This window comes from Hypanus sabinus, chromosome 5 (assembly GCF_030144855.1).
Source record: "Hypanus sabinus isolate sHypSab1 chromosome 5, sHypSab1.hap1, whole genome shotgun sequence".
Classification (NCBI taxonomy): domain Eukaryota; kingdom Metazoa; phylum Chordata; class Chondrichthyes; order Myliobatiformes; family Dasyatidae; genus Hypanus; species Hypanus sabinus.
In genome coordinates, this window is record NC_082710.1 from 13,858,548 (window position 1) to 13,877,624 (window position 19,077).

At 44.4% G+C, this 19,077-nt stretch overlaps 1 protein-coding gene across 1 annotated transcript in view; it reads right to left on the bottom strand.

Annotated features, from left to right (window-relative positions):
* The window catches only part of msh3 (mutS homolog 3 (E. coli)), a 258,875-nt gene that overhangs the window by 235,628 nt on the left and 4,170 nt on the right, over positions 1 to 19,077 (bottom strand). The window contains exons 2-4 of the mRNA XM_059969397.1: positions 15,029 to 15,143; positions 9,084 to 9,307; positions 2,891 to 3,115 (exon numbers count right to left, since the gene is read on the bottom strand). Coding sequence (XP_059825380.1) covers positions 2,891 to 3,115; positions 9,084 to 9,307; positions 15,029 to 15,143 — 564 coding nt within the window. The remainder of the gene's footprint in view (positions 1 to 2,890; positions 3,116 to 9,083; positions 9,308 to 15,028; positions 15,144 to 19,077) is intronic.

Here is a 19,077-nt window from a genome sequence, read left to right on the forward strand (position 1 = left end):
TCTACCAAATATTGAAAGGCCTAAAGTGGAGATGGAGAGCATACTTCCTATAGTGGGGGAGTCTAGGACCCAAGGCACAGCCTCAGTATGGAACGACTTACCTTTAAAACAGAGTTGAGAAGCAATTTCTTTAACTAGAGGATGGTGAATCTGTGCAATTCATTGACATAGACAACTATGGAGGCCAAGAGAGTGGGTATATTTAAAGTGGAGGTTGATAGGTTCTTGATTAGTAAAGTCAAACATCCTTATGAGAAGACCATGGGGTTGAGAAGGATAATAAATCAGCCGTGGTAGAATGGCGTAGACTCGGGCCGAATGGCTTAACTCTGCTCCTTCGTCTTGTTGGTCTGCGTGCTTAATGCAGCCACAGTGCAAGTCAGCCCCTGACTCCAGTTCCCAACAGCAGCTTTACTCCAGAGGGACTGTTAAAGATTAGCTTTATTTGTCACTTGTACATCAAAACAGACGGTGAAATGTGTCGTTTGCATCAACGACCAACACTGTCCGAGGACGTGCTGGGGAAAATCCACACGTGCCACCCTCCTTCTAACACAAACACAGCATGCCCGTACTAACCAGGCATCTTTGAAACGCAGGAGGAAACCGGAGCACCCAGAGAAAACCCAGACGGATGCCTTTTAAACCGCACCATAAATGAAATGCACAAACCAGCTCTGGGGCGCTGTTAGCCAAGGGAACAAAGGATAAGCAAAGAGAGGGCCACCCACTTCAATGGCCATCTGGCACCCCAGACAGCTGGACCGTACAGACGAGTCCTTGGGCTCCTCTGGCAGAAAGTCTTGCAAAGTAGTGGCTGAAAGCAAGAAGAGCAAGGTGATACTGTTAATTAAGAAAATGTTGTATCGCTATAGAGAGGCAGAGTACAGTAATGTAGAATCCGTTGGGATTGAAATCATTAATACAGGGAAAAGATACCATACACCAAAACATGACTTCCCGATAGGGCAGAGCACGCCCAGGTCATGTTTAAGATCAGAAGAAAATAAGGGCGGATTTAGGCCTTTCAGCCCATCTTTGTTATTCTATCACAGCTGATTTATTATCCCATTTCCTGCCTTGAAAGGGAACTTTAATTATGATGGGAGATTTTACCCTGCATATCAAACCAAAGTCGTAGATGAAGAATCTCTGGAATGCATCAGGGATTGATTCTTCAAACAACTTGCGACAGAGCCCACCTGGAACCAGGCTGATTTAGATTTGATAGTGTGCAACAAAGGAGGTTTAATAAGCAATCTCGTGATTAAAGATCCCTAGGAGGTTGAGACCACAACACGATAGAATTCCAGAAGCCACTTCAATCTGAATATCGTGGGACCAAGCTTAGTAGTTTCGACTGTAATGAGGGAAATTGCAATGGTCTAAGGTTGGACTAAAGGGAGGTTACAACTGTGCTGGGGATAAAGAAATGGAAATTCACCAGGATGTCCTGTGGATCGGAGGACTTTAGTTAAGGGGAGAGACTGTAAAATCTAAGGAAAAAAGTTAAATTTGTTTAGCGGGGTGGGGAGGGGGTGACATGCCACAGAGGCTGAAGATGTACGGGTCCAGTCACAGAACAGAAAGCATGTAGACACTGAGCAGCAGAACTACAATTGGAATGCAGCAAGAAAAGATATAGAAAACCGCCAAACTGGCACCCAAACTAGAACCAGAGACTGCAAGGCAAAATGCCCCCCCAATGTACTGGCTGCTCCTAAGTAACTAAGGTTTAGGCACACATGGTTAAAACTTCACTAGTTCCCAGAGTAAGTCACACAAGATGCTGGAGGAACTCTGCAAGTCAGGCAGTATCTATGGAGAGGAGTAAACAGTCGACGATTCGAGCCGAGGACAGGAAAGAAAGAGGGAAGAAGACAGAGGTGAGGGAGGGGAAGTACAAGCTAAAAAGTGATTGGGGGAGATCAGGTGAGGGGAAAGGTGGGTGGGTGGGGAGAGGGGAACAAAGTGAGAAACTGAGAGATGAAGGAGAAATCTAATAGGAGAGGAGAATGGACCTTGGGAGAAAGGGAAGGAGGAGGAGCGTGAGGGGGGGGGGGGGAAGAGTGATCAGCAGGTAAGGAGAAGAGAAGGGGTAAGGGGGAGCCAGAGTGATAAATGGAAAAAGAGAGCAGGGGAAGGGGCGAGAAATTACTAGAAAGATAGAAAAGTTGATGCTCATACCATCAGGCTGAAGGCTATCCAGACAGAACATGAGGTGTTGCTCCTCTACCCTGAGAGTGGCATCATGGTGGCAATAGAGGCCAAGGCCGACATTTTTTTCTGAGATACAGAAGAGGCCCTTCCAACACCTCAAGCCGTGCTGCCCAGCAATCCCTGATTTAACACCAGCCTAATCACAGGTCAATTTACAATTAACCTACCAACCGGTACGTCTTTGGACTGTGGGAGGAAACTGGAGCACCCGGAGGAAACTCACAGGGAGAACTTTCCAACTCCGGACAGGCAGTGGCAGGAATTGAACCCGGGTCATCTGCACTGTAAAGTGTTGTGCTACCCAATAGGCTACCATGCCACCCCCAAGTATCAGAATTGGAATGGGGAGTGGAAATGACAAAGCCGTCCAGTGGTAAATCCTTCCTGTTGTGGATGGAGTGAAGGTGTTTGGCAAAGCGGCCCCCTAATCTGTGCTGGGTCGCACTGGGAGCTCCGGTTACAGTAGACAACCTGAACAGACGTGCAAGTGAAGTGTTGGTTCACGTGGAAAGACTGTTTGGGGCCCTGAATGGTGGTAAGGGAGGAAGTGTAGGGGCAGGTGTAACATTTGTTCGGCTTGCAGGGACAAGCGTCAGGAGGGAGATAAGTGGACAAGGGAATCACAGAAAGGGTAATGCCGGTTAGGAATGCATTTATGAGAACGGCCTACCTCGGCATCTTCACCAAAGAACCTGTACTTGTATCCACATTCCACGCAGAGTATGGCATCTTTATGCTGCTTTTTAATCTCCAGGAACTGCAGCTCCAGCGGCGTGTACGCCATCTTCTGCCTGCGATGACTTCCCGTGTCTTCCGAACCATTCTTCACACAGGCTCCCTTGTTGGACGTTGAAAATCGGCTCCAGTCAAGGCTTGCAATTTCCTGGGAATGAGTCTGTCAGAAATAAAGCAAAGGTTCATTTCAGAGTTCAAATTTGCAAAGCTTAGGAAAGACAACTTGAGAGCAGGAGACAGGAAATGTGGGTAGCAGCACAGGTGAAAGATGGGGGAATACTTGCTTGAGAGAGATGAAAGAATGGTGGAAAGGACTTACAACACAAGAACATAAGAAATAGAAAGAGGAGTAGGCCATTTGACCCATCAAGATTCAATAAGATCTTTGACCTCAAGCATTGATCCTATCCCACAATTCCTTTAAAATTCAGAAATCTGTCAGAATCAGGATCATTATCACAGACATGTCATGAAATTTGTTGCTTTGTGGCAGCAGTACAATGCAATCCATAAGAAACTCTAAATTACATTAAGACATATATACATTGGATTCTGGTTAAATGAGCCAGTGAACAATCGGGGAAGCTGCTTATCTGGGACAACTCTTAAGAGCAAAATATAATTGGGAAAATACTCAAATCCAGTTAAGTTTATTGTCATTTAACTACATACATGTATGCTATCAAACTAGACAACATTTCTCCGGACTAGGGTGTAAAGCACAGTAGAAAAGCATAACACAAATTAACTGAGGAAAGTAAGTGTTAAATCTACAAAACAGCCGGGATTCCTTTCATTTTATTTGGGACGTTACGATGCTTAATTGGGACAGGAGGCTATTGCCAAACAGTTTCCAACTAGTGTCAGTCACGTGCACTTGCGTGGCCGTTAGACAGTACACCGTGTTTACAGTGAACAGCTTTTAAACAGCATCAGTGTTGTGTGTTTGTGTTCAAAAAGCAGTGGTGTTTTTTGTCATTGATGGTTGGTGAGAAATAAGCAGGAAGACAATTTGGAACTGTTTTACTAACTGCAGTTTCGAGTATTCAGACTTGGAGATGTCAGAGACAGCCATGAGTGAAAATGAAACCAATGCACTACTTCAATCAGTGAGAAACAACAAAGAATTTGAAGATATCAACAACCACCTTGAATGTTACAATGAAAACGAAGATTTGGAGAATGCAGTCATCAAAAGCATTGTATGAAGGCAGTGCACTAGGTGTCTGCACTGATCTTGTTCATTTAGTCAATCGAAAGAACACAGCCACATACACTAAACAAATACCTCTGTTGATAACTATTAGGAATTAATACAGTTTTGTAGCACTGTAGTACCATTGGTTGTGTTCTAATTTGTTCTGTATTTCATATAAATACATAATTTATTAGTTAAGTGGTAGTTTGTCTTTTTTATACCATTTTCCCTACCATCTTATACTTATTTAAACTTGGTTGGGCACCCCTTATCTGAAAATTCCAAATTACAAAAATTTTGGAAATTTCTTTGAGTGCTGACATGACATCACAAATGGAAAATTCTGCAAGGGACCAGGAAGGTTCCCAAGCAGTGCACAGCACCAGCAGTACTCAGCTGTGACCTTGCATACATAATAAACAGAAGTTCAAGACTCAAGTACATTTATTATCGCAGAATGATTGAATTATACAACCTTGAGATTTGCTAGCTCACAGGCAGCCACAAAGCAAAAAAACCCAAAGGAACCAAATTAAAGAAAAAAAAATAAAAGTCCAACATTCAACACACAAGAAAAAATGAAAAAAAATACAAATCATGTTAACAATTGAAGCAAATTGAATGAAAAATAGAAAAATACTGCACAACGCAAAAAAAAGCTCAAACGTGTATTGAAAAAGTGGATTTGTCACGACGGAGTGAACGAATGGTGCTTAATGGTATGCTGATCATGAAATATGCACAGATCTATCACAACGAACTGAAAATTGAAGGTAATTGTGAACCTTCAGCAGGCTGGTTGCCAAAATTTAAGAAAAGGCACGGCATTAAAATTTTAAAGACTTGGGGTGATAAAGCATCTGCTGATCATAAAGCAGCAGAAAAATTCATTGATGAGTTTGCCAAGATCGCCGCTGATGAAAATCTAGCCCGCTGAATGGCTACATCAATACATATGTGAGATGAACTGGTGCAAGGCAAGCCAATAGCACAAGCTGGCTTAGCAGTAGCATTTAAATTCAGAGTTGGGAGTGATGGCGCTGACTGTCCACCTGGGAGGCCAAGGTAGTGATAGCTTACCTTTCTGATGGTTCAATATACACATTATGGTTTCATGCACAAAATTATTGAAAATATTATATAAAACTAACTTCAGGGTATATGTATAAACTGTTTGAAGTACTGCACTCAGTTCTGGTCGCCTCACTACAGGAAGGATGTGGAAGCCATAGAAAGGGTGCAGAGGAGATTTACAAGGATGTTGCCTAGATTGGGGAACATGCCTTGTGAGAATAGATTGAGTGAACTTGGCCTTTTCTCCTTGGAGCGACAGAGGATAAGAGGTATATAAGATCATGAGGATAGTCAGAGGTTTCTTCCCAGGGCTGAATTGGCGAAAATGAGGGGACATAGTTTTAAGGTGCTTGGAAGTAGGTACCGAGGGGATGTCAGGGGTAAGTTTTTCACACAGAGAGTGGTGGGTGTGTGGAATGCACTGCCAGCGACGATGGTAAAGACGGACACAATAGGGTCTTTTAAGAGACTCTTAGATAGGTACAGGAGCTTAGAATAATAGAAGGCTTTGTGGTAGGGTAATTCTAGGCAGCTCTTAGAGTAGATCACATGGTCTGCACAACATTATGGGCTGAAGGGCTTGTAATGTGCTGTAAATTTCAATATGAATACATTTTGTGTTTAGATTTGGGTCCCATTCAAAAGCTATTTCATTATATTGATAGAAATATCTCAAAATCCCAAAAAAAATTCAAAAGCTGAAACACATCCAGCCCCAAGCATTTCCGATAAGGGATTGAATCTCATATTTCCATGAAACCGGCTAATTGGGGCAGTTGCTTAATTGGGCCAATATGTACAGATCCCAATGTGTCCCAATTAACCGCAATCCACTGTATATGCCATAAAATAAATAGTGCAAAAAGAGAGCAAAAAAAATAGTGAAGTCGAGTTCGTGGGTTGGTTTACCATCCATTCGGAAATCTGATGCCGGAGGGAAGAAGCTGTTCCTAAAATAGCTCTCCATATTAAATTCAAATCAGTGATTGAGCTTCCACAGGCTTCTGAGTAAAAATATCCTCTACTATGTTTTCCTAAATTAACCCTTACTCAGAGATCGTGAACCAGTTCGAAACTCTTTAGCCAAGACAAATACCCTCTCTGTATCTGCCTGCCACACCCTCCAAAAAAATCATACAACAATGGAGGTCACCTCCCAATGTATAAATTACCTAGCCTAGATAGAGCCTAGCCTGCTCTGTCTTAGGGGTTTAAGTTGCCTGGATTAGAGAACATCTTTTAAGAGGATAAGACTATTAGACATAGGGACAGGATTAGGCCATTCAGCCCAATGAGTCTGCTCCGTCATTCCATCAAAACTGATTTATTGTCCCTCTCAACCCCGCTTAAGGATAGGTTTGAGCGAATTAGGGCTTTTCTCTATGGAGTGAAGGAGGATGAGAGGTGACTTGATAGAGGTGTACAAGATGATAAGAAACAGAGATCGAGCGTTGACAGCCAGAATTTTCACCTCAGGGAGAAAATGGCTAATATAAGGGGATGTAATTTTAAGGTGATTGATAGTAAGTTTAGGGGGAATGTCAGAGGTAAATATTTTTATTTACACAGAGCACTGGGTGCATAGAATGCTCCTCCAGGGGTGGTGGTAAAGCCAGATATATTAAGGGCACTTAGGAGACTCTTAGGTAGCCCCATGGATGACAGAACAATGGAGGGCTATGTAGGAAAGAAGGGTTAGACTGATCTTAGAATAGGTTAAAAGGTCAACACAACATCGTGGACCAAAGGACCTGCACTCTTCTTCTAAAGTACATCCTTCTATAGGCAAGGAGTTCAAAATGACAGAGGACATAAGCACTTGACATAAGCAGAAAATGATACACCTTGGCAAGTCATTGTCTCTCTTAGACTCACGTCCTTTCACTATAATGTCCAACATGCCATTTGCCTTCTTAATATTCTCCACCACTCGCACATTGGCTTTCGGTGAACCTCGAGCATCTCCTAACCCTAACACATTCTAATCTACATTCCTCCAATCCAGCACTTTAGCGAAAAGAAATTTACTTCTGTGGATGAGCACATATTTCCACATTGTAATCCCATCTGCCAGACCAGTCCATTATTCTGAGGGACGCTGTTTCCCATGACGGCTCACAGTGCTGTCTCCTCACGACTGACATCACCACCCTATTACAGCTCATGGGCCCAGCTAATGCCACTTCATCGGAAAAACTTGGAAATATTACCAGGTCCACTCGGTCAAGATCTTTGAGACAGATTGTGAAGTGTTAGAGCAGAGTAATAACAACTATCTCACTATTCACAAAAGCAAGAGATTCTGCAAATGCAGGAAATCTAGAGCAACACACACAAAATGTTGGAGGACCTCAGCAAGTCAGGCAGCATCAATGGCAGGCCTAGATCCTTCATCAAGACTCAAACAGACAAACAGGGAGAAAACAAAAGACCTTGAGATATTGGAGCAGACTTCAGGAGAGGGTAACCAGAGGTCCATGAGCCAGTAATCATCAAAGGCTCAGAAGTGGAGAGGGTCAGCAACTTTAACTTCCTGGTGTCACTATCTTAGAGGATTGTCCTGGACCCATCATATAAATATAATTGAAAAGAAAGCACAACAGCACCTCTAATCCCTCAAAAGTCTCAAAGACTTGGCATGTCATCGAAAAACTTGCCAGACCTCTGTAGACGTGTGGTGGAAAGTGTGCTGACTGGCTGCATTCTGACCTGGCATGGGAACACAAATGCCTTTGAGCAGAGAACCCTTCAAAAGGAGTGGATTCGGCCCAGTACATCACAGGTAAAACCCCCGCAACCTTTAGCACATCTACATGAAACCATGCCACAGAAAAGCAGCACCCATCACCAGTGATCCTCAGGCCTTGCTCTTTTCTCACTGCTGCCATCGGGTAGAAGGTACAAGAGCCTCAGGACTCGCAGCATCATGTTCAGGAACAATTACTACCCCTCAGTCATCAGGCTCTTGAACAAAAGGGGATAACTAATCTCATTTAAGGACTCTTACCTTGTTATTTCATGCTCATTATTATCTGCATTTGCATAGTTTACAGTTCCTGATGTTTATGGTTTACAGTTACAGCTCTATAGATTTGCTAAGTGTGCCCACAGAAAAAGAATCTCAGGGTTGTAATGTGGTGGTATGTATATATTCTGATAATAAATTGTACTTTGAACTTTGAGATTTAGGCCATTTGGCCCAACAAGTCTCCTCCGCCATTTCATCATAGCTGATCCATTTTCCCTTTCAGCTCCAATCTCCTGCCTTCTGCCCCTATCCCTTCATGTCCTGACCAATCAAGATCTATCAACCTCTGTCCTAAATATACATACAGACTTGGCCTCTACAGCCAACTGGGGCAATGAACTCCACTCTTTGGCTAAATAAATTCCTCCTCATCTCTGTTCTAAAAGGACACCCCTCTATTCTGAGGCTGTATTCTTTGGTCTTAAGACTCTCCCACATTCTCTCCACATCCACCCTATCTAGGTTTCTCACCATTTGATAGGTTTTAGTGAGGTCACCCCTCATTCTTCTGAACTGCAGTGAATACAGGTCCAGAGCCATCAAACACACTTCATATGACAAGTTGTTCAATTCTGGAATCATTTTCATGAACCTCCTTTGAACCCTCTCTAGTTTTAGCACATCTTTTCTAAGATAAGGGGCCCAAAACTGCTCACAGTACTCCAAGTGAGGCCTCAGCAGTGCTTTATATAGTCTCAACATTACATCCTTGTTTTCCTAATAGGTTTACGAATTACATGAAGCAAGTTAAAATTCTGATAAACTGTTAGCATTTGGACAGATTAAATGAATTCTATTAAAGGCCTCAAAATGTGTTAGTGAACCCACCTGCTCCAGTTCTCTGTCTGGATCCTGCAGGAGCATTCCGTCGTGCCGTCCCGTGCCAACAGCGTCACAACTTAGATCAGCGTTGCTGCTGATTCTCTTCGTTTGGGCCTCCCCTTCCAGTGCCTGAGCGCCCGACGGTTCCCGGTGCCTGTTAACAGAAAATTCCTTCAGTCTGTCCAGGGTGCACGAAGATATCCTCGGCTGTTTACGTACTGCTGACGCATCTTAGAAGTTAAAAATAAAAAGAAATCTTTTGAATTTTAAAATAAACTGATGATTCAACTTAACAGTATTTATACATAAATAGATTCATAAAGCTCCATGTAATAGGATGGTGAAAAGATAACTATCAATGCAAGTTCATGGCACAGAAATTATCACTTTTCTTGAACAAGAGTATTCCATTTGCCATGTTACAATCCCCTTTCACCTTGCTTGTGTCGAGGAGGATTACGGTAATCTTTTCTACCTCCAACACACATTCTTCTGCAAGTCCACTGGAAAAGATGAAGCCTGGTGCCCGCGAATCCACGAATCCACTGCAGGCTGAATACGGCCTACCCTGGGCTTGGACGACTGTGTATGTCTGCGTGTGAGTGAGTGGGTGGGGCGGAGGAACATTGCTTGTTGTGCTCTGTGTAGTTCTGCTGAGCACTGTGGGCGCCAGCGTGCGTGGTGTCACTTGCACATCGTTAGGTTGTGCTGGTTCTTAACACAAACAACACATTTCACTGTATAGTACTGTGCAAAAGTCTTAGATGTATAGCTAGGGTGCCTAAGATTTTTGTACAATACTGTATTTGGCAACATGGAGTGGAGAGTGAGTTTGTAAATTTGGTGGGAACAAAGGATGTCGGGAATGGTGAAGGTGCAGTATGGGACAGGTGGCAGAGAAGGAGTGCCAGGGGTGAGGGGTGGCACAGGTGCAGACACACCCAGCCCTGAAACACCAGGCAAGGTTATTTGATTCCAAGCAATCGATTTATTGATCATTACTGAATAGCTCTTCGGTGTATCCCACTCCCCTTCCTCTCCCTTCCCCTTTTCCCAACTATGACTCCCCACTCCCTGTCCCCTTCCCACTCTCAGTCCACAATCGAGACCCATATCAGAATCAGGTTTATCATCACTCACATACATCATGAAATTTGTTTTATCTTGTGGCAGCAGTACAGTGCAAAACATAAAATTACGACAGTACGGTGCAAAAGTCATTGGCACACTAGCTAAATGTATGAGCCCAAGACTTTTGCTCAGTACTGTATGTTTCCCTGTACATGTGATTAATGAATAAGTCTGAATTTGTAGCCTCAGTGCAAGGTTTCTGAACCAAGTCAGCCACTTGCAGTGCAATATGCCTTCCCACTGCACCGATTAACCCGTCATTCCCGCTTCTAACTGTATTCTGTCAGCAATATTTTCCTTCCATGGTGCAAGCAAACATGCGACGCGCAAGCGATTTGCCAAAAGCGCGGTTTCTGCAAACAATTCTGCAAACAAACACCTAGACCTCGACCCGATTTGTGAGCCAATGCAGGCAGAATTCCTGACCACAGGCACGAAGTTCGCCACACAGCCAATCAGCAGCGAGATTTTCTCCCTACATCACAACTGAGTTTCCAAAATGACACATCATCAGGTGATTGAGAAATATATAAAGGCCAAGTATTCGGAGGACTCAACACCACACCGACGATGTCTGCTCACAGCATGGTGACAAAACGTTTGCAAGTAAATTGCCAAGACCGGAGAACAACTCAACCCAGCCATCGACAACCTGAGTTACACATCCTCCAAGTTATTTCCAATATCTTCCTTTATTACAACATACAGAGGACATATTAATTATTCTAGATTTGTCCTGTGCTTTTAAGCATCTGTTACTTCCTTTGTCCCTAAAAGATCTCACCCCACTTCTTACTTACCTTTTGAAAAGTTTCGGGTTCCCTGTTAAATGACCATTAAATCTTAATTACTCGCTTTACAGCACATCTCTCCTCCTTACTTCCTCTATTTCCTGCTTTCAAAAAAAAATCACCCAACGTATCATCCAACTTTTAAATATAATCACTACCTCCATCATCAATTATGAAACTTTGTGCGTTTTGATCAGCTCCAACTGCCCTTTTCTAGAAATATTCCCAGCACATGCCTTAAAACATGCCCTCCTTAAAGATCTCCCATTGTTTCAGCAACTCTAAATGAATAGCAATGGTGCGAGTCCTGAGACTCCTGTACCTCCTAGCTGATGGCAGCAGGAAGGAAGGAGCATGGCCTGGGTGTTGGGGATCTCTGATGATGGATGCTGCTTTCCCATGGCAGTGACTCATGTCATCGTGCTCAATGGCTGGGAGGGCTTTACCCATGACGTACTGGGCCAAACCCACCACCTTCTGCAGGACCCCAAATAGTGCGATCAGACCCTTTTTGCATCTCAGCTCCAAGCAAATGGATTCTGCTCTTCTCCTTCTCTTTCCTGCATTGCGCGTCTTCAACAGCATCACTTCTCTTCCTCACTATCATTGAATATTAGGCATTGAGTCTTCACCATGTTTAGAATCAAGAATCAAAAGAGTGGCCTATTTTGAACATAGACCATTGGAGGAAGCAATGAGGGAAGGACTGGGCAGCAGACAACTCGGTGTGGGAGAAAGCCTGGGGGCGTTCACAGCAGACCTCGTTCAGCATGGCTACCCCACCGTTCCCTCCCATGCCCAGGAAGAGTTTGGCCTCCATGCCTTTGTAAAGGCATTGATGCTGGAGCGCCTACACCAGCATCGTCGCTGGCCGAGGCGGAGAGAATGGACGCAATTTTAGCCGCCCCAGGGCATTCTAGCATCGCCTCGCACTCAGTGAGCCCGGGCTTGTGTTACCGAGGTAGAGGAGGAGCCCATGAGACAGATCTGACCGGCAGTGCGCCAACCCCACCGCGGGCCACGAAACGATCTCTGCTACCAGTGTGGTGAAGTAGACCATGTGGCCTGGGACTGCCCACACCAGCACCATCGAGAAACGCCGAGCAGGTGGTGCCGTCCGAGACCTCCAGCAGAGTCCCTCCGTTGTCGGCCCTCTGGGTGGGCCGTTTGGGTGAAGAGCAAGGCTTATACGTGGACCGTGTGGTGGGGGGCATCAAATGCCGTGCGTTGGTGGATACAGGGTCAACCATCACTATCATCCATCCCAGTGTCCTCCCCAACACGGCCAGCCATGGCGGTCCAGCTGGTTACGGTCACCGGTGAATAAGAGGGAAGAGGAGGCTGTGCATCGCAATGGGGAAAACACAGCAGAATACGGGGTGTGACTCTCTGTCATCCAAGGGTCCTGCATCATTGGCCTGGACCTGCTGTCCCACTGGGGACTCACAGGGATGTACCAGGGGCAATGCTCTATCTCGGCGCTGAAACTGTGGCTCTCCGGCAGGGCGGCTCCAGAAAGCGGACCAGGTGGGCACAGCAACAACCGCTGGTCTCACAGTGGCCCGCCGCCTTGCAGCGGCCCAACGCAACACAACACACCACGTCAAAACCTGCAATGGGGCGACGCACACCATCACCGGTCATCCCAGCACAGCTCACCGTGACCATCATCAGCAACCGCATCGGCGCAGTGACATCAGTAGCACCACGGCAACACCCTCCCTCCAGTGAGACCGTCCAGTCAGCCCGGAAGGTGTGGCCACAGAGCAGCGAGGGTTCAGACCAGGTCCAGCAGCACCTCAACATATTGCCAGCTGGAGACGAGGCCAGCAGATGCACGGGGCTGGTCGAACGCCACATTAATGCCAGGGACTCTCAGCCCATCGCCCGGCCCTCACCAAACGCCAGGCAGCAGTTCAAAGAGATGGCAGCGGCTGACATCATCGAGCCCTCCGACAGCCCGTGGGCAGCCCCAGTGGTGTCGGTCAGAAAGAAAGACGGGTCGCGGTGGTTCTGATAGACCGCCACTATCTCAGTGCCGTTTGCGGATTGTATTAATCCAGCATTTCTTCAGGATCCTGACGATTCCATAAGGAAGCTTAAATCGCAGCTCACACAGGTCAAAGATAACCTGGGGTTCAGGAAGGCTGGTGTTTACAGGATTTCCTGTAAATGCAGAGTAGCAGACATTGGCCAAACGGGGTAGAAACCCGTAATTTTGTGTGTGTTGCTTTGGTTTTCCAGCATCTGCAGAATTTCATGAGTATAATCTTTATCTAAAAATCTGGAGGCAACAAGACTGGTTGTCATGAGGAAAGCAGCCATGGGTCCACTCTAACCTACCACCATACAGAAGAGCTGGCCGTAATAAGCATCAACTAGACAGGAAAATACCCCGATGAATAGGCCTGATCATAAAGCCACATGGTTATAATGAGGTCTCTGTATGAACTAATGCAATTCCACACCTAATTGCCTCCACACCAATAACGAAGATGCCGAAGAACAGAAAGAGGAAGGACAATATAGAAACCAACAGTCTGGCTGTAACAGGACAAAGATAGATGGAATAAATGGGACGTGGACCGGATTATTATTGTAGCACTGTTAAACAGAAACAAGGCAGAAAAAATATGAGGGGAGTGAATCATGGAAACAGGAACTAACTCGGTACTGAGCCCTGGAATCAGACAGAAACCCAGGAATAGTTGTCACCAGGAGAGAACTTGGCTTTGAAACCCAGAAAACAAAGGAAAGCTACAAGGCTGACCAAGACAGGTCACCTCACATTTCTCTGTTATAGTGCTCTATGACTTGTCCTTCGACCCTCCTATTCTGTGCCGAAACGTTACTCTGCCTAGTCCCATCGACCCGCATCTGGACCAGGGCCCTCCATACCATTCCCATCCACGTACTTATCCGAACTTCTCGACAGATAGCATGCCACACAAGCTGTGATGCTAATACATCTTCTTTGCAATTACAAGTCTGAATAAAAGAAGAATATTCTCAAATATTCAAATTCAAAAACATGAGATTTAGAGGATTTTCAAGCACTGACAAATTAACAAAACTCATCTAACTTTAAAAGCACACAGATTAAAATTTGATTGGCTGCTTCTGTTACATGTGCGTCGAAACAGTGAAACAAAGAGTGAAATATGGTATTTGCATCAACGGCCAACACAGTCAAAGGATGGGTTGGGGGCAGTCTGCAAGTGTCACTACACATTCTAGCACCAACACAGCATGCCCACAACTCCCTAACGCTAACCTGTATGTCTCTTGAATGAGTAAGAAAACCCACAGTCACAGGGAGAATGTACAGTCTTTAAAGACCACGGCAGGAATTGAACCCAGCGATTCAGGATTCCCTTCTGCCATTCAATTTCTGAATGGACCTTACCTCACTACCACAAGAAAATATGCAGATGCTGGAGACCGAAATGAACATGCATAAAATGTTGGAGGAACTCAACAGGTCAGGCAGCACCTATGGAAGAGAATAAACTATCAATGTTTCAGGCTGAGATCCTTCATCACGACTAATGAAGGGTCTTGGCCTGAAACATCTATTGTACTTTTTTTCCATAGAGGCTGCCTGGCCTGCTGAGCTCCTCCAGCATTTTGTGTGTGCGACATTACCTCATTACTTCTTAAATTTCTATTTTTGCCCTACTTAATTCAACTATTTAAATATACATACTGTAATTTATGATTTTTTTCTTTTACTATGTATTTCACTGTACTGCAGTTGCAAAGACAAATTTCAGGACATATGCCAGTTATATTAAACCTGATCCTGACTCTGAACCGAGATCGCTGGGCGTTACGCTAATCACTACACAACTCTACCGCCCAGCCATATATCGCAGTACTTGCCCTCCACTTCAGCCAAATGGAGCTAAACAGCATCTGGAACATGGAGAAGTGTCACAGGGGGCAAGGAAATTAACAGACTTCGGTTATAGAGTCAGTTTGCCATTGACCAATAATAATAAAAATAGATTCCACTACATGTGTACTTACTGCAACCCATTTCAACTACATTTCCATTCTCTTCTTGGCTCGCCAACTTTCTGCGTTTTGTCGTAGGTTCCACCTGCTCCACCTCCGATTCCTTTCTCCTCTGAGAGTCCACGATCTGCCGGATGTGAATTTTCACAGTCAAACTCAGTCTGACTACGCCAAATTCTGTTACATCCAACTCACCTTTCACCATTTGAAGTTCTGGATTCACCCTAAATCAGACCAGTTAACGATTTATATGCACGAGTGAAATATAGTTTCCAAATACAAATCCTGAGAATCACTGACCCAGGTGAGAACTGCTCTCCACCCAGATGGAAACAACTCCTCAAATTAAACAGGTACTTGCTAGCTCTTAGTTCCCCTATTTCTGTACCAGGTTATATGGTCTTGAGACTCCTCACTGCAAGGCCATAAAATATTCAAAACTAAAATTTTAAATTCTTCTCATTCAAATTATCCAAAGCTTGATTTTTCTGTGGGCTGTTTCTGAGTTATGAAATTTCATTACCTGTAACAGAAACTGTACTATGAGGTATGAACTGGCTGCATCACCGTCTGGCATGGAGAAGGGGCAGGGGGTACCACACAGGATGGAAATAAGCTACAGACAATTGTAAACACAGTCAGCTCCGTCATGGGCACTAGCCTGCCCAGCATCCAGGACATCAAGGAGTGACGCCTCAAAAAGGCGGCGTCCTTTGTTAAGAATTCTCATCACCCGGGACATGCCCTCTTCCCATTGCTGCCGTCAGGGAGAAGCCTACGACAGTGCAAAGAACATAGAACAGTACAGGTCCTTCAGCCTCTAATGTGCCGGCCTTTTAACCTCTTCTGAAATCAGTCTAGCACTTCCTTCCTACGTTACCCTGAAGACCCACACTCAATGATTCAGGAATAACTTCCTCCCCTCTGCCATCAGATTTCTGAATGGACATTTAACCCATTTACACTACCTCACTCTCATTTTTGTTTCTCTTTTTGCACTACTTATTCAATTTAATACGTAAGTACTTATTGTAATTATGTTTAGTTGCCACATAACAACAAATTTCATGACATACACCAGTGAATTGAACCTGATTCTGACCCTGACCCGTTCATATGCAATCACTGAATCACAATTTCTATAGTCCATGAACACTACTTCATTATTGTAGCGGTGTGCTACACGCAGCGCTAAAATTATGACACGGAGTCGGTAACTGCAGTCGAAGGAAAAAACTTTATTCGAAATCCTTAGCCTCACTTTTAAGCCTCCCTCAACCTGCCCCCCGTGGCGCAGAGGCTCCAAAGCTCTGTGCTCGCAAACCCCCGTGGGCTATCTCCCTTAGCCGGAAAGCTGGCTAATTGTGAGCCGGTTCGGATGTGCCAGGAAATGGGTCGCCACATTATGTTCCTTTCTTTTTCCTATGTATAGTATATTTCATGTCTTTTAGAAGTGTACAAGATGCACAAATAGAGTGGACAGCCAGAGACTTTTACCACAGGGCAGAAATAGCTAATACAGGAGAACATAATGTTAAGGAGATGGTAGGAAAGTATAGGTGGTGGGTGGGGTCAGAGGTAAGGTTTTTTTTAAAAAACACAGAGTGGTGAGTACTTTCAACAGTCTGCCAAGGGTGGTGGTAGAGGGAAATACATTACAGACATTTAACGGACTCTTAGACAGGCACATGGATGAAAGAAAAATGGTGGTTAACGTAGGAAGGAAGCACTGGATTGATTTCAGAAGAGGTTAATAGGCCAGCACATTACAGGCTGAAGGACCTGTACTGTTCTCCATTCTATGTTCTTTGCACTGTCGTAGTAGTGTAATCACCCGAGTTGAGTATGATGTTCTCCTAAGGGGTTGTCTATTGGAGGGTTGTTCTGAAGTGGCTGCAGAGGCTGATCTAGGATTCACATATTCTGGTGCAGTGAGGGCAAGACAGGTAAGTGGCGGTTTGGGACTTTTGGTTGTTCAATCTATGCACTGTAGTGATGCTACAAAACAACAAATTTTCACAATATTTAGGACAGTGATAATAAACATGTTTCTGATTTGTATTAGGTAACATGTATTTGCATTGGATAGTCAAACGGATAAACACAGACTAAATGCTGGAGGTCATCAGGAGATCTGATAGCATTTCTGGAGGAAAAGGGTCTGGGCCCGGGCCCAAAACATTAACTATTTACCTCACTCCACAGATGTTGCCTGACCTGCTAAGTTCCTCCAAAATTAAAATCAGCTGTAAATATATGTAGGGAAATAGATTTTTAATTTCAAATTCATTGTCATTCAATCATACACATGTATACCGCCAAATGAGACAACATTCCTCTGGACCAAGGTACATATAACACACACATTACACATAAAGTAACATTATCACACATAAATTAAGATTTATGTGCATGTAAGATACAAGTCAAAAAGCAAATAGCATAACGCCACTGGTGCTGCATACGTGCTGAGACAGGGATTTCAGTAGTCTTACGGTCTGGGGGAAGAAGCTCTTGTCCGAATGCTGTGGTAGGGGCTCAAAGACAGACGGGAGGGATCACTGATACTATGAAGAGCCCTGACAATGCAGCACTCCTGATGAATATCTCTAATGGAGATATCTCTAATGGAGAAGAACCCCAAGGCTTTTTTGGGACTTGTGCTCAGATGCCTTATAATCCCTGTACCAGACAGTCAGGACACTCTCAATGGATAAGACCATAAGACACAGGAGCAGAATTAGGCCATTCAGCCCATCAAATTTGCACCACCATTATGGCTGATCCCAGATCCCACTCAACCCCCTGCCTTCTCACCACATCTTTCAATGCCTTGACGATCAACTTCCACCTTAAACATACGCATGTACGTGGCCTCTTCTGCAGTCCGTGGTAGAGCATTTCACAGATTCACTACTCTCTGGCTAAAAAAATCCTCCTCATCTCTGCTCTAAATGGACAATTTTGAGTCTGTGCCCTCTAGTTCTGGATACCCCCACCATAGGAAACATTCTCTCCACATCCACCCTACCTAGTCCTTTCAACATTTGGTAGGTTTCAATGAGATCCCACCTCATCTTCTAAATTCCAGTGAGTACAGGCCCAAAGCTGCCAAGTGCACCTCATATGTTAACCCCTTCATTCCCAGAATCATCCTTGTGAACCTCCTCTGGGCTCTCTCCAATGGAAACACATCCTTTCTGAGATATGGGGCCAAAACTGTTGACAATACTCCAAATGCGGGCTGACGAGTATTTTATAAAGCCTCAGCATTATCTCCTTGTTTTTTTATTCTACTCCCCTTGAAATAAATGCCAACGTAGCATTTGCCTTCTCTACCACAGACTCAACCTGTAAATTAACCTTCTGGAAGACTTGTACGAGGACTCCTAAGTCCCTCTGCATCTCTGATGTTTGAACCTTCTCCCCATTTATATAATAGTTTGCATTATTGTTGCTTTTTACCAAAACGTATTATCATACATTTCCTAACACCGTGTTCCATCTGCCACGTTTTTGCCCATTCTTCCAATTTGTCTTAGTCCTGCTGAATCCTCAGCACTACCTATCCCTCCACCTATCTAAATATCATCCGCAAACTTTGCCACAAAGCCACTAATTCCATAATCTAAATAACTGACAAACAATGTGAAAAGCAGCGGTCCCAGTACTGACCCCAGAGGAACACCACTAGTCACTGGCAGCCAACTAGAAAAGGCCCCCTTTATTCCCACTCACTGCCTCCTGCCTGTCAGCCATTCCTCTATCCATGCCAGTATCTTTCCTACAAAACAGTAAAATTTTATCTTGTTAAGCAGCCTCATGTGCAGCACCTTATCAAGCACCTTCTGAAAATCCAAGTAAATTGCAACCCCTGCCTCTCCTTTGCCTACCCTGCTTGTTACTTCCTCGAAGAACTCTAAGGAATTTGTCAGGCAAGATCCCTTTACAGAAACCATGCAGACTTTGACTTAATTTATCATTAGTCTCCAAGTAACCTGAAACCTCATCTTTAATAATAGACTCCAACACATTCCCAACCACTGAGGTGAGGCTAACTG